At 46.6% G+C, this 16,279-nt stretch overlaps 1 protein-coding gene across 5 annotated transcripts in view; it reads left to right on the top strand.

Annotated features, from left to right (window-relative positions):
- The window catches only part of AKAP13 (A-kinase anchoring protein 13), a 248,683-nt gene that overhangs the window by 99,524 nt on the left and 132,880 nt on the right, over positions 1-16,279 (top strand). For all 5 annotated transcript variants that reach the window (XM_081838601.1, XM_081838603.1, XM_081838602.1 and 2 more), the window contains exons 6-7: positions 6,520-6,703; positions 12,902-13,091. In XM_081838601.1, the coding sequence (XP_081694727.1) occupies positions 6,520-6,703; positions 12,902-13,091 (374 nt within the window). The remainder of the gene's footprint in view (positions 1-6,519; positions 6,704-12,901; positions 13,092-16,279) is intronic.

The raw sequence follows: 16,279 nt of genomic DNA, 5'->3' as shown, positions 1-16,279 counted from the left end.
AAAGCAATGTGTGATCCAGCTGTTCTGCTGCTCAAGAGCCAAAAATCACACTGAGCATGTCAAAGCCAATGGGCTGCATCCAAGTTACAGTAGACATATTGAAATGAATGGACCTAAATTAAGCCACGTTGCTTTACTTCTTTAGGTGGAAGTCGGTGACACAGTAAAAACACACACACACACACACACACACACACACACACACACACACTAAGGAGATCATTCCATCAGCATAAGCATTTCTGCTCACCAGACAAAACAACCTCCCCTCTTTCAGAGGCAGACAGATGCAGTAATGCTTCTGAACACCAGTTGCTGAAAACTGCAGGAGAAAACTCTTGTTTTCAGAGGTCCTGCTTGAGGGTTTATTCCTCAGGCATCTGGTTGGCTGTTGTGAGAACAGGATGCTGGGATACATGGGCCATTGGCCTGATCCAGCAGGCTCTTCTTATGCTCACGAGATCCCTGTGTGGTGCAGAAGGGTCCTGGGTATGTTTGTGGGCCTGCACTCAATCCTTGTTTGTTGTGGAGATAAAATGAGAGGGAGGACCATGAGCACTACTTTGAGCTCCTTGGGGGTGGGGGATAAATGCAATCAGAAAGAAATGGCATAAGAAGGGTGCAGAAAGGTGTTTGAAGCCCCAAGAAAAGAAAATTAGCTACATGGGAAAATTGCACATAAAATTCGTGTGGGGGAGCCATGTTTGCTGTAGGTTAAGCTGATGGTATCTGGAAAGACTTGCCCGGTGACCAGGCAAGTCTTTGAGAAAGTGAGCTGCAAAGGTTATATTGGAACATGATCAGAAAGGCTGGAAATGAGCCACCGAAAGGATCTGCTCTGGTTCCTGAGAATTAGAAAGGATTTTGGAAGTTAATCCCGGAGTTAAATGCCACCAGAAAGCTGATTCTGTGCCTGTGGATTTCTTCATCCCTTGTGTTGTGAAAAAAGTGATTTTGCATGTAGAACGTTGCCACCTGCAGTTCAGAGCTGCTGATGGAGGCAGGACAGGGCCGGCCCTCCCATGAGACAAGGTGAGGCGACCACCTTGGGTGGCAGGACCCACCAGGGCAGCCCCCAAGCAACACATTGCATGCGGATCTTCAGCCCCCCCCCCATTCCTGATGTAGAGTTTCACTTTCCGCTTCTTCTCTGGCTTGGTGTGTGTGTGTGTGTGTGTGTGTGTGTGTGTGTATGTACCATTTCGTGGCTTGCCTTGGGTGCCAAAATTCATTGAGCTGACCCTGAGGCAGGATATGGAAGGAGTAGCTTAGTGGTAGAGCATCTGCTTTGCACGCAAAAGGCCCTAGGTTTAGACCTCAGCATCTCCAGCCAGGACAGGAACAGATTACCTGTCTTCAAATTAATATTGCCTCTGAATAAGATCAATTGCGTTCCTTTCTCTGAACGGTTCCAGGTGTGTTTGAAACCTGCTACCAAGTGCACAAGGTGTTGATTCCTTGTTCGGCTCTTATCGGGGTGAGGCTGCAGTGGCTTCCTGCCAAGTTTAATTCAAATATGCTTGGGGAGGCGTGCCAGGACCCAGGAACCTTTTTTGGCTTGTGAGCACAGGTTAAGAAGCCCAAGTGCTTTTGAGTCACACAGCAAATTCTGTTTGACTCAGAGCACTGAAACAAGGTCCTTATGTTCTGACGATGTCTATGCCAAAGTGTTTGCCAAATTTAGGAGCTGGTGAAATGTTCCGGGAGCCCCAGGTAGCAGGAGAGATGTTCTTCATGACCTCAGTGGCAACCTAGATCTTGTTTAGATGTCCTTATCAACCAGGTGTCTGTAATGGTTGCTGGTGCCAATTGGCGCTGGTGGGGCAGAAGGCAGGGATCCCAACTGTATGTGAAGCTGCAGCAAATGACAGGCAATACCAACTGATTCTGGATTTGTCCCTACTGTCCTCCCTGCTGAGTTATACAAGGGGCAATACTGAGGGGCAATACTGGAGTGGCTGTAAGCAAGGAGGCAGTCAGGCAGCTGGGGGCTGGCTGAGGTTTCTTGGGGGGCAGTACCCTGTTCGCCTGAATGGGACAGCCTCCAAGAGCCCAGGAGTTTGTGGCACCCGTGAGGGATGTAGAGCCCAGCTCTCTGAGAATCTCTGTCTTTAATTGTAAAAACATATAAAATTAAAAAATGTCCAGTAGCACCTTAGAGACCAACTAAGTTTGTTCTTGGTATAAGCTTTCGTGTGCATGCACACTTCTTCAGATATCTGAAGAGGTGTGCATGCATACGAAAGCTGATACCAAGAACAAACTTAGTTGGTCTCTAAGGTGCTACTGGGCAATTTTACTTTTTATTTTTTTATGTTTCGACTGTGTCAGACCAACACGGCTACCCACCTGAATCTTTAATTGTAAAAACAAAGCAAGCTGCTTCTGGGCCTCATGGTTGTGAGGGTATGTTTAGAAGTAGGACAATAAGCCTTCTAATTATAAGCCTGCAAAAGTTACTAATCTCAAAAAAATAATAATAATTACTGGACTGCTGAGGGATTGCAGAGGTGGGACAACGAATTCCTGTCCTGCCGGAACTCTCTGTATTTCTACGGCTGGGCACAGATGAGGGGCAGAGCACTCCAAACCTCTGCTATATAATTCCTTCTTGCCTATAGGCATTATTTATTTATTAAATTTGTATACTGCCCTTATACCTGTAGGTCTCAGGGCAGTTCCAGGTACTAGAAATGGTTGGATTCCAACTCCCATCAGCTTCCATTGAGGGAAAGGTTGCAGAGCTTCAGCCTTGCATGCAGAAGGCCAGAAATGTAGCCTCCAGAGGCATTTCCTGGTAGGCCTGGAAATGATTCCCTCCTTTAACCCCCCACCCCCCGGAGACAATACTGAGCTAGATGGAGACAATACTGAGCTAGATGGACTAATGATGCAACCAGGGTTTTTTTTTCTAGCCAGAACTCAACTCTGGCACCTCTCAGGTGGGCGCCATCGCCATTATAAGAGAAAAAGGGAGGTGTTCATGGTGAGTTCAGGAACCTCTTTTTCTAGAAAAACAGCACTGGGTGTAACTCACTGTAAGATAGCTTTGTACAGTGGTACCTCGGGTTAAGTACTTAATTCGTTCCGGAGGTCCATTCTTAACCTGAAACTGTTTTTAACCTGAAGCACCACTTTAGCTAATGGGGCCTCCTGCTGCCACCACGCCACTGGAGCACGATTTCTGTTCTTATCCTGAAGCAAAGTTCTTAACCTGAGGTACTATTTCTGGGTTAGCGGAGTTTGTAACCTGAAGCGTATGTAACCTGAAGCGTATGTAACCTGAGGTACCACTGTATGTTGTTATGTTCCTATGATTAGCTATACTTACTTGGTTTGGTGGTATAGAAAGTCCAAGACTTGGAAGGTGCTACCCGTCTTTAGTTTCTTATGTACCTCACCCACCCCCTTTCCTGTGTCTACCAAAAAATGATGGAAAATAGTAAGAAGCAGATTTTTAAAATGGCATTTTGGTATATATTTTTTACAGGTCACAGAAGTGAGCACAAGCTTTCCTATTACAGTGGTGCCTTGGTTCTCGAACTTAATCCGTTCCGGGAGTCCGTTCGACTCCCAAAACCGTTTGAAAACCAAGGCACGGCTTCCGATTGGCTGCAGGAGCTTCCTGCACTCAAGCGGAAGCCGCATTGGACATTCGGCTTCCAAAAAACGTTCGTAAACTGGAACACTTACTTCTGGGTTTGCAGCGTTTGGGAGCTGATTTGTTTGGGAGCCAAGCTGTTCAAGAACCAAGGTTCCACTGTATCATCATCATCATCATCATCATCGCCAAGTAAACACACGGTCCTGGCTTATACCTGTACACTTGAGACCACAGTTAACTCATTGACAAACTAGAAAGAGTTGTGGTTTTCACTGGAAACTTCTTGTGTGGGTCTCATACCCAACCTGTTTTATATAAACTCATAAATCACTGCTATTATCGCTCAAGGTGCTCTTCCAGATCTCTTTGCTTGATTGAATTGCTGCAGCTGTGCTCTATCGAGCTACGCGGTAGCAGAAGCAAACATCATTTATAATACTACCATTATTAATAAAAAATGTCCTCAGGAGTTCTAAATGCAGAGATGATAAATGCTGTGCAATACATTCCACATAGTGCAGATGAGTTCTTTCAAGTTGGTTACAGACTGAGACAGACACGATGATTTTATTTGTTTATTGAACGTATTAGTCCCCCCGCCTTTTAAACACAATGTAACTCAAAGCAATTTACAACAAAAAACAACGCATACGTTAAAACCAGCTCGAAACTAAAATAGAATAAAATCTGAAATTCTTTCTATCTATCTATCTATCTATCTATCTATCTATCTATCTATCAATCATCTATCTATCTATCTATCTATGTATCTATTGAAATGGTAGGACTAAAACATCCTATCAGATCAGACTTAATTTTATCAAACTATCAGGTGGTGCCTGTCAACCATGGGGAGAGAATATGGTAAGGAACATTCTGTTACAGACCTCGCTAGGTGTCATCCAGAAGATACGTACACATGCTGATAGATTGTGTTGTACACAGAACAGAGGGAGGAGAGTGAAGCAGTGTTTATCCTATAAGTTCTGCCAAGACCAGATGCCTTTGGTCAGGGGTCGGCAACTTGTAGCCCATGGACCACAAGTGGCCCACAGGGGCAGTTTAACCAGCCCCTGAGGCGCCCCTGAACCGAGCCGCCCACTTGGCGAGTCCTTGTGCGCTGCACTAAACTGGCACGGCACGGGGACTCGCTTTCGCAGCGCCAGAAATCGCATCAGCGCATGCCCAGATGCTGGAAATCGCGCACGCATGCGCACTCTGGCCCACAGAGAGATCTCCGCGGGACTTGACTGGCCCAGGCGGTAAAACCATGCCGACCCCTGCCTTTGGTCATCACTCACCTGTTCATCTAGTGCTGGCTGTTCCATCTGGCTACCTAAATTGTTTCCATCCCAGGTACTCATTAGACGAACTGGACTGCTGCCCTCCTCATCCCTTTTTCCTTTTGTGCCATATCTTTAAGATAAAAAACCCCCTGATTTTTGTAAGCTTCTGTAGAAGCCTTTTTACCTAAAGCGTATGCTTGTGTGTCCTTAAATAATGTTCCTTTGTGCAGAGAACTGCTTCTGTGATACTCTGCAAAGTGCAGTATAAAAAAGTAATGATCAATACAAATGCAGGCAATCCTGTTTCCTTAAAAGCTGCACTGCAAAGTAGGTCTTTCTGCAAACAAACAAGAAGCCCCACTTTGTTTACATGTCTAGTATTTCCTTTGTGCGAGAGAATTTTGGACTGTTCTTTTCTGTCTCTGGAGTGTTTTCTGCCTGTTGTTCTTGCTACGTCCTGGAAAAATCCAGTGTGTTTGAGTTGCATATTGCCTTTCAGCAATGCCAAAATCCTGATTTATTTGAAATGGGATATGAGAAGGAGAGAGACAGCCTGCTAATGAAGGCAGTAAGCCAGCTTTTCTTTTAAGGTGGTGTAGAAATTCTCTTAGCTACCTACTTGATTTGGGAACAGGACAGTGCTTGGTGGCATTTAAGTGCAGATTGCGTACTGAGTGAGAGGTTGTATTGTATCTTGTTTCAGAGTAGGGTTGGAGAACCTCAGTCCTGGGGGCCAAATTCAAGTCACCCAGCACACAAGGGCCTGCCCCCACCCACCATGTCTGCATCATCATGGGGGCTGAGCAGGACGCAGTTTGTCACCCACTAACCTGCTGCCCAGGGCACATGCCACTGTTTCCCCCCACCTACCTCAGTTTAGACCCGGTTGGAATCACAGCAGATCTTAAGGCAGGCAGGTATTATGGAAAGCGTTTATTGTGGCGCTGTGGGTTAAACCACAGAGCCTAGAACTTGCCGATCAGAAGGTCGGCGGTTCGAATCCCTGCGACGGGGTGAGCTCCCGTTGCTCGGTCCCTGCTCCTGCCAACCTAGCAGTTCGAAAGCACGTCAAAGTGCAAGTAGATAAATAGGTACCGCTCCAGTGGGAAGGTAAACGGCGTTTGTGTGTGCTGCTCTGGTTCGCCAGAAGCAGCTTAGTCATGCTGGCCACATGACCCGGAAGCTGTACGCCGGCTGCCTCGGCCAATATAGTGAGATGAGCGCCGCAACCCCAGAGTCGGCCATGACTGGACCTAATGGTCAGGGGTCCCTTTACCTTTACCTTAGGGCTTTTTTAGACGAATGTCAACACCTTGAATCAGGCCTGGATGATCAACAACTTCTGAGTTTGAGCCAATACGCTCTCTGTTATATGTTTCCCAACTGATTTAATTATTAGCTCCTCTTGGCTCACAACGGCACTTTGGCTTTTAATACCAGCCGTTGCGCACACACACACACACACTCTCTCTCTCTCTCTCTCTCTCTGTGTGTGTGTGTGTGTGTGTTATGTGAGAGAAAGAGAGTGCAAATGTTCTATCATTCCACCTCTTTATAGTAATGGAGATTTCTGGAGATGGCATTAAAGCTAAACACGTTTTGTTTCCTTCTGGTTCTTCTTCCTCTCAGAGAATGTTCCCCGGGAGACATTGATGCATTTTGCTGTAAGGCTTGGACTGCTGCGACTTACGTGGTTCCTCTTGCAACAGCCAGGCGGAAGAGGAGCCCTCAGTGTCCCCAACCGTGAAGGAGCCACTCCCGTGAGCTTGGCCTTGGAGAAGGGCTATCAGAAGCTGCATCAACTCCTGACAGAGTAAGGCTGACTTTCTGATTGCCGTGGCGATTCTGTTTATTATACCCTGACGACATACATGAGGGGTTTCCGAGTGGTCTCTCATCCAAACACTGACCAGACCCATACCTGCTCAGCTTCAGTGCTGTTGTTTTATTTTATTTCATAAAATTGATTGTTTTAAAAAACAACCTCAAAGCAGTTTCCTCCCCCCCCAAAAAACCCCACAATGAAATTATCAACAGGAGGACAGTTAAAACATTAAGAAAGTAATTAAAATCAATGATAAGCTAAAGCTAGATTAATATGCACCCCAACATTCTGAGTACAGTGAAAATGCCCGCCTGATGTCAGTAGGCAGGGCGTTATGAACCATTCCATACTAAAAGACAGGTTTCTTACAAATGCAGAACGAGTAATAGGTGGCACTTGTAACATTGCCAGTTGCCTAGACGGCCTCGGTCCTGTATACCTGAAGGAGCGTCTCCACCCCCATCATCCAGCCCAGACACTGAGGTCCAGCGCCGAGGGCCTTCTGGTGGTTCCCTCCCTGCAAGAAGTGAGATTACAGTGAACCAGGCAGAGGGCCTTCTCGGTAGTGGCACCTGCCCTGTGGAACGCCCTCCCAGCAGATGTCAAGGCAATAAACAACTATTTTACTTTTAAAAGACAACTGTTCCCTGTTTAGGGAAGTTTTTAATGTCTGATGCTGTATTGTTTTTAACATTCAGTTGGAAGCTGCCCAGAGTGGCTGGGGAAACCCAGCCAGATGGGCAGGGTATAAATAATTTATTATTATCGTTGTTGTTGTTGTTGTTGTTGTTGTTGTTGTTGTTGTTATTCCACTGCATTGTGCATGAACCATGCCCTGGGATGCTTGTTTTGTTTTCTGTAGCTGGTCTCTCTCCTCACGTGCACAAATTCCTTCCCTGAACAACTTTAGCCATGATAAAGTGTCACCACTGCATGTTGTTAGTTGTGGTTGATGATAACCAGGGTTTAGCATTGTAAAACTGGTTTCAGTTTTAACAGGAGCCCTGGTTAGTGTGCTGATCAGTGCCAAGGTACCCCGTATCCCACAGTGTGGCGTAGTGGTTAGAGTGTAGGACTAGGACAAGCTTCCTCAACCTTGGCTCTCCAGGTGTTTTGAGACTACAATTCCCATCATCCCTGGCCACTGGTCCTGCTAGCTAGCGATCATGGGCCTTGTAGGCCAAAAAATCTGGAGGGCCGAGGTTGAGGAAGCCTGGACTAGGACTTCGGAGACCTGGATTCAAGTCCCCACTCAGCCGTGAAGCTCGCTTGGTGACCTAGGCCCAGTCATTGCATCTCTCTGCCTAAACTGCTTCATAAAAGGGGTGGTGGTGGTGGGAGGGAGAAGCATGTACACCATCTGGAGCTCCTTGGACGAAAGTTGGGATACAAACTTAGTAACAAATTAATAAATGGAATTAAAGCTGTTGAGGGAGGAGGAGACTTTGCCTTCAGAAGCTCCCATAATCAATCTGTGGTATTTCCAGTTAGCAGGCGGTGGGAAAAACCCTGGAGAGTGGCTTCCAGTCATAATTATACTAGCAAATTGTCTAATTCGGCAGTTAGTTTTTCTTTTTCTTCTTTATTTTTCTTTTCTTTTCTTAGTTTATTGAATGTATTTATCACCTCCCACAACAGCCTCAAATGATCCACAATGTAACAGTAGAAAAAAGCAAAACAAAACAAAACCCCTTAATAATCTAATCGGAATAAAAACCACCCTATCACTGGTACTTCCAAAAATACCCAGGAAGGGCTAAATATCAGTGCCTGGTGCCGAAACTATGACCAAGGTGATGCCAGTCAACCCACCCTGTGGAGAATGTTTCGTAGATGGCGAGCTACAGAAAGGGTCTGTTCTGTGGTCACAAGAACAATGGCCCATCCATTTCAGCTTCCTGTTCTCTTGTCTCCCTTCGAGGCTGCATGAAGAGAAATCCCTCAGATGGTGATCTCAGAGCCCGGTCAGGTTCACATGTGGAAAGGTGGTCCTTTATTAAGAACCCTATGTTCTTATCACTGTTCTTGTCTCCGAGTCCCCTCTTTTTCCACTTGCACATCCATCTGCCAAGTACCACCTTCTTAAACAGCTTTAGAGCTCTTAATCTAAGTGCCTGTAATCTCTGTGCAGCTAATCATGGCCCTGGCAGCATTGAGGGAAGTACTAGGAGCCAGAATGAGTCAGCCCCTCCATCGACTGCCGTGCATATTACATTCTAAAAGTTTGAAGGGGTATATTCAAATTCTAGAGCATCTTCCTCTAAGCTTGGAGTCATTTGTTTTGGGGGACAGGCATTTGTTTTTAGTGTGTCTGTTGTTTTAGTAAATGCGGCTTGGAGCTGCAATATAAAGGGTTACTGAGCAGGTTGTGAAGCTGTAAATCGCCTCTTCAGCAAGGCAACACGGCTTTTTCATTTCAGAGCCAGAAGGTGGCTGTCAAGCTCAGTCTGACCCATTGAACCAAACAAGAAATCCTTGCCCATTCCAAACAGTGGTGGTCTCTTAGCAGAATTGTTTCCATGGTGCCTGCTTGGACTATGGCAATGCGCTCTACGTGGGGCTACCTTTAAGGTGACCCGGAAACTACAACTAATCCAGAATGTGGCAGCTAGACTGGTGACTGGGAGTGGCCGCCGAGACCATATAAGACTGGTTTCGAAAGACCTACATTGGCTCCCAGTATGTTTCTGAGCACAATTCAAAGTGATGTTGCTGACCTTTAAAGCCCTCAACGGCCTCGGTCCAGTATATCTGAAGGAGCGTCTCCACCCCCATCATTCAGCCCGGACACTGAGGTCGGGTTCTGAGGGCCTTCTGGCAGTTCCCTCCCTGTGACAGGGAACCAGGCAGAGGGCCTTCTTGGTATTGGCGCCTATAATTCAATGGGAGGGCATCTGCTTTTAATGCAGAAGGTGCCAGCTTCCCAGGACCAACTCCCAGTTTCTCTAGACAGGGCTTGGAGAAGACCCTGGTCTGAAACCCTGGAGAGCCTCTGCCAGTCACTGCAGACAGTATTGAGCTAGGTAGACCAAAGGATCTGACTCAGTATATAGAATCATAGAGCTGGAAAGGGCGAGCTCAGCCCAGCCTCCTTCCTCCTCTAGGCAGGGCGGGGAGAAGCCAGGAGGAGGGAGGGAAGAGGCGTCGCCGTGGTGTTTGTGAGTGGGGGGGGGGGAATGGAATGGCGCAGGTGGGAAAAATGTGCAGCCCGAACGAACAGAATCCCGACGCTGATCTGTGGACAGACAGCGGGCCGGACCCTGAAGGCAATTGGGCCTGATCCGGCCCCTGGGCCTTAGTTTGCCGACCCCTGCTCTACTGACTGAGCTATCCACCTTATGTTCCTGGTCTAAGTTTGTACAGTGGTACCTTGGGTTAAGAACTTAATTTGTTCTGGAGGTCCGTTCTTAATCTGAAACTGTTCTTAACCTGAGGTACCACTTTAGCTAATTGAGCCTGCCGCTGCGCGATTTCTGTTCTCATACTGAAGCAAAGTTCTTAACCTGAGGTACTATTTCTGGGTTAGCAGTGTCTGTAGTCTGAAGTGTCTGTAACCTGAAGCGTCTGTAACCCAAGGTACCACTGTATTGTATACATTCAGCAGAGTCTGAAAGTTTTTCCTGAACTGGACCACATCAGACTGCAGGTGAGGTCCTGCTTGAATGTCCCCCCCCCCCCCGGAAAAGAACCCCCTGCTTTCTGGCCTGTGGGAAAACGCTGACCTGAAGGGAATCTGGTCCTTTTGCTGGATAACGTCCCCCACTCCGTAGCAGAGGCATGAGCTTGAAAGACTTGGCCACTTCCTTCCTAAAAAAATTGCAGCCTGCTAACGTTTTTTAACAGTTCCATTTTGTACTCAGGCTTAGTTAATCTTCAATCCAGAGCATAAGAACCCAAGAATTACATCACCACTGCCACCATTAGAATTATGTACATATCAGTACATTGCGAATTCAAAAACCAAAATGAAAACAAGCTGATAGTTACAATTTAGAAGAATACATAAAATTATGAGTAAACTTTAAGCAACAATAATTAATATTATAACTCAAAATTGAAAATTGAAAACAAAAAGAGAAAAGAAGAAAAAGGGGAGCAAAGCAATTAAGAACATTAATTACATTGTTCCAAACCCTTGTTCTGAGCTGGCAAAGCACTTTATTGGGCAGCTTGGTGGAGTATCCTGAAAGGGAGTTGTCTGTTTTTGGCCAGACATATAAATCACATTATTTCCCCTGAAGAATCCTGGGAGCTGTAGTTTACCCCTTTCAGAGCTCCGTTCCCCAGCACCCTTAGCAAACTACAGCTCCCATGATCCTTTGGGGGAAATAACAAGCTTTAAATGTGTTTTGTGCATGGATCCTTTCTGAGCCAGCAGGTGGCCAAAGAGCACTTTGATTTCCGAGCTGATAAGGGCGTGAGAACCACAGCCAGAGGCAGGATTCTCCTAATGGGAGGCAATTACAGCAACTGGAATTTATAATACAGTAACCCCAGCGACTGCTGTTGTGTGCAGTTTCCTTTTTTGTTTGTTTGCTGCGCGGCATCCCATGTGAACATTTCGAAACAGGTTGGCTTACAAAGGTGTTGTTCTCTTGCAGGAGGGGAACACTTCCTGCTGGCCTGTGAGAATAGCTCTGTGTATCCTTGGAGGGTGAGGGGAGTGGAGAGTAATCTGAAGAGCAGGGGTACAACCGTGTGCTTGGCACCACTCCACATCCACAACATGGATTTAAGCCACATGAGAATCCTGGGAACTGTGGTATGCTAAGGGTGCTAGGAATTGTATCTCTGTACAAGCAACAGTTCCCCAAGATTCTTTGTACGGTGTGCATGTGACCCTGTTTACTTTGGTTGTGCCCTAGGAGTTTTGTTGCTTCTCTAGGTCCTTGCAGACAGTTGCTATTTGGGGGGTGGGATTCAGCTAAAAAGGTAAAGGGACCCCGGACCATTAGGTCCAGTCGTGGCCAACTCTGGGGTTGCGGCGCTCATCTCGCTTTATTGGCCGAGGGAGCCGGCGTACAGCTTCCGGGTCATGTGGCCAGCATGACTAAGCCGCTTCTGGCGAAACCAGAGCAGCGTACGGAAACGCTGTTTACCTTCCCACCAGAGCAGTACCTATTTATCTACTTGCACTTTGACGTGCTTTTGAACTGCTAGGTTGGCAGGAGCAGGGACCGAGCAATGGGAGCTCACCCCATCACGGGGATTCAAACTGTGGTTTAACCCACAGCACCACCCGCGTCCCTCTGGGATTCAGCTACACACCAGCAAATTAAGGTTGTGCCATTATAGCTGGTCTAGGAGCTCTTGTGCAACTAACCCACTTCCTCAAAAGATCAGACTTTTGGGGGGGGGGGCAGTGGCAAAAAGGCAAGTTATAGGAAAATTCACTATGTAGGTGTGGAATAAACACATGCAACTTCATCTAACCTCTGCACAAGCAGGTCATTGGGAAGCACCCTCTGAGTCTTCTACCTGTTCTACCAAGGAAATAATTGCATAACATCTTGTAGAAGGACACCTGGCAACAAAGCCGGTTGTTGGGGCAGAGTGCAGTGCTCTTGTTAACTTCGTCCCCATTCACTTCTTTGTGTAAAAGTGTTGTGTGACTCATAATAATAAGTTAATTACATAAGTAGAATTGCAATCCTTTCAATTTTTTTTTTAAAGAAGGGAGAGGAGAGAGGGATGCAGTTAATGTAACCTGTGCAGGTGAGATCCTGCAACGACAGTGCCAGTTGCGCAGACTGGCATAAGGAGTAGAGTGATCCTGCGAGTAGCTGAAATGAGGATTATTTATTTGTTTTGTTTTACAATATGGTGTGGTTGTAATGAAACTTGAAAGCAGTTTACAAAAGGAAAGATTCATAGGGTATTCCATCATCGCACTCCAGCTCAGTCAAAGACAGGTTGGATTTTGAACCTCAGTCACCCTGTTCAAATGCTCTATCCATCACACTTAGCAGATGATTTTTGTAGAGTAATCTATACTGTCTTTGGATAATGCCTCAAAGAGAGCATTTCTGATGATTCCTGAGTGGGCTTGGAAGGAGCTGGAGAGATATGCTTTGATTGTAACGTTAATAAGCTAGTTTGGGCTGCAGTATATAGCCCGTTGGCCAACTTTGTCATGCATTAACTCGAGTTTGTGGGTTTAACCTTTGGTGCTGTTTGTCATTTCAGAGAAGGAGCCAGCGAACCAGATTCCTGGAGCGCCTTGTCGCACACAGTGCATTCCGGGGAGTACTGTGTGAAGTACCACCGGGGGCTAAACATTTATACCCTGACGGTCGAAACGAAGGAAGGAGCGGGATCGAGCATGGAGAGCGACGTCGTCTGCCTCCAAAGGCACATACAGAACCATCAGCACATGGTGAGGGCAAGAGGACTGTGTCAGTTTGGCACGCTAAGCTTGGAGTTTATTTAAGGAGTTAAAAAACAACAACTTTCCAGCCATTCAGTTCAGAATTTCATGGGTGCTTAATTGCCTGCTTTTTTTTGCTCACGCACAATTTGGGTTGTTTGTCTCCCGTTTTTGGAAAGGAGGGAATGACATGCATTTACGGCAGGAGTGGAGAACGTCCAGCCTGCAGGACAAATCTGGTCCCAAACGAAGGTCCCAGTTTGGCTCACAAGGTTCTTTTCCCTGAACCACAGCTACCTGACTCTCACACGACTCTGCAACTTGAGTGCTTTGCTTGGCTGGAATGTGTCCTTGCACTCTGATATCGCCTCGTGTGTGCCTGAATGCAGGAGAGAGTTGTGCGAGAGTTGTGTGTGGAAAGTAGCTCACTGTACAGAGGTACAAAAACTACATAAATTGCTGCACCCGGTTTTGCCTCTGGCCTCTCCCACCACTGGCATGTGGCCCTCAGAAGGTTTCAAAGAAGGGGATGTGGCCCTGAGACTGAAAATGGCTCCTTAATCTCTGCCGTAATTGCATCTTGCATTATAGATCCTGCATTAAGCAGGAGAAAATAGGGAACACTGTGTTTCTTTTGAGAAATGTCCAGATTTCATCAGCTCCTGGAACCCCAGTTAGTAAAATAGAGTCTAGGTTATTGAGAGGGGTGTGTGTATGTATTAAAATAGAACAACACTTTAACCTGTTGCTTCACACTCCCACTGGTTTTCAGGTAGCGGTAAAGTGCAGCCAGCAACACATGTACCAGGATTTTTTAAAATGATAGCGCAAGCACTGGATACGGGTACATCATGTCTGACAAATCGGAAAGGCTATGTTTAGATGGCCTTCCTCTGAGGCCTGGTTTGCTTCACATCTAATCTAATTTGGATTTGGACCAGGGCCTGTAATTATTTCATTTCAGTTCGTGCAGGGTCAGCTGAGAGGCTGTCGGCTTCCTCTGGAAAGGGACTGAGGTCCCCCCCCCCCCATTCAGTCTGTGTGGAAGCAGAATGACTTCATTCAGAGGATGATGGACAACTCCCATTTCCCTCTTTGCTTCTCTCCAGGACACTTCTGTGTTCCAGAACAAGTGACACTTGTCCCTGTCTCCCCTCGTGGTGCTGGCTGGGAACCAGCTGAAAATTCTCCCTCTGCTCTTGCAGCAGCATCAATAGTTACAGGAGATTCAGCTGAGGCTTCATTTGAGTGTGTCCACTTGTGCTGATAATTTTCAGAGAGGGAGGGGAGAGAAATCTATTCTTTTCTGACGTGTGGGTGATATTTGCGACAAAGAGCGAGAGTAGAGGCGCATTTACTTCTACAAATCAGCTGTGTGTGCGTTGCTCTCACATACCATGCGAGCGCAGAATCTGAACGCTGGATTCAGCATCCCGAGAGAGCCCCTGCTTTGGATTTTGAAAAGTCAAGTTTGTAGGCTTGGAAATGTGTGTGAGCATTGCAGCTATCAATGCTAGCTCTGTACTGGCATCTCAGCTGCTGGAAATCACAAGTGCTGTTGTGCTCAGGTCTTGCTTATGGGCTTCCCACAGGCATCTGGTTGGCCATTGTGGACTAGATGGGCCTTTGATCTAATCCAGCAGGCCTCTTCTGTTCATGGTGAAATCGTAGAAGCAGAGAGAGGCACAGCTAGGTGTGTTCAGCACGATTTCCAGAGGATAGCAGTTCTCTGCCTGACATAATCATTCCTTGCGCCTCCACATAACAAAAGCCTTGCAAGGTTTGAGCTAGAGTCCAGCATTCTGTTTTCAACAGCAGATACTTAGGGTCATTGCAAAACTTGCAAGCAGGGCAAGCAGTTTTGTCCTCCAGAGCAGCTGGAATTTAGCGGTAGACTGCCTCTGTCGCTGGAGGTTTCACATAGCTGTAACGGTTAATAAATACTTCTCGATTAACTTGCATAATTTAACATTTAACACCAGCTAAATAAGTGTGTCTCTCCATGACTTGTGGCAGCAAATTATGTTACATTAAACACTCAGTTTCAGAAGCTCTTTCCTTTGGCCTGTCCTAAATGGTACTGCTAATCACCTTGACCCGCCCCTCCCTCTACCTGGTCCCCGGAATTCTAATTCATCATTCTAGAAAAGTCCCCTGTCAGTTGTATTTCTTCCCACAAACTAAAAAGCTTCAGTGCCTTTCCTTAAGAGGAGGGTGTCCTGAGTCCTTGTCATTTTTGATGCTGTTCGCTAGCTAAGGTGTGTCAAATTGCTCAGTTTGTATGATGTTAACATAATTCAGGGAGACCAGCTTTTCACGAAAGAGAGATTGAGTTACTTTATGCAGAGTTCTGTGTGTGCGTGTTTAAAGCAAAGGGTAAGATAAAAGCATAAGAGCCACCCTGCTGGATCAGACCGAAGGCATATCTGGCCCAGCATCCTGCTTTCACAGTGGCCAGTCAGGTGCCCATGGAAAGTCTGCAACTTCTTCATGCAGGGCATAATTGCATTTTCTATTTATTGGGGGCCGGGGAAGGAAATAATAAAGACGAGAGTAATCTAGCCTACAGCTTGAAATGATAAAAGCAGCTAGGGAGGTCAATCTGGGCAAAAGTGCGTCATAAACCAAAAGCAGCTAAGCTCACTGAGGCTCTGGGTATTTGCAGAGGAAAGGCTGGGGGCAGGAAACCAGTGGTCCTTCCAATATTGTTGGACTACCACTCCCTTAATCCCTCCTCACTTGCCATGCTGACTGGGGCTGATAGGAGCTGGAAGGGCCACAGGGTCTCCTGTGAAAAGTAGTTGTCAGCTGGCAGCTTTGAGTCCAGTCCTCCATTTGAGGTGGTCTTCCATGGCCACTTTAAGAGCATAATAAAAGGCCTGTTGGAATCAGGCCAATGGCCCATCTTAGTCCAGCATCCTGTTGCCACAATTGCCAACCGGGTGACTGTGGGAAGCTCACAAGCAGGACTTGAGCACAACAGCCTCATTTGTGATCCTCAGCAACTGGTACTCAGGGGCATATTGTCTCTGACAACAGCATTTAGAGGCAAATTGTTAATGAAGGCTGGGGCAATGGACCTTGCTGTGTGTGCCTGTGTCTGCGCACACATTTTTCCCTTGTGGAAGGGAGGCGAGGGCCACATCCCAAAGAGGCTCTCCAACAAAACCTAGTTGAAAAACAGGATGGTAAAAGGC

The sequence above is a fragment of the Podarcis erhardii genome (assembly GCF_964252035.2).
Source record: "Podarcis erhardii genome assembly, chromosome: 14".
Taxonomy (NCBI): domain Eukaryota; kingdom Metazoa; phylum Chordata; class Lepidosauria; order Squamata; family Lacertidae; genus Podarcis; species Podarcis erhardii.
The sequence above is the reverse complement of the archived record's forward strand: the minus strand, read 5'-3'. Positions and strand labels throughout refer to the sequence as shown.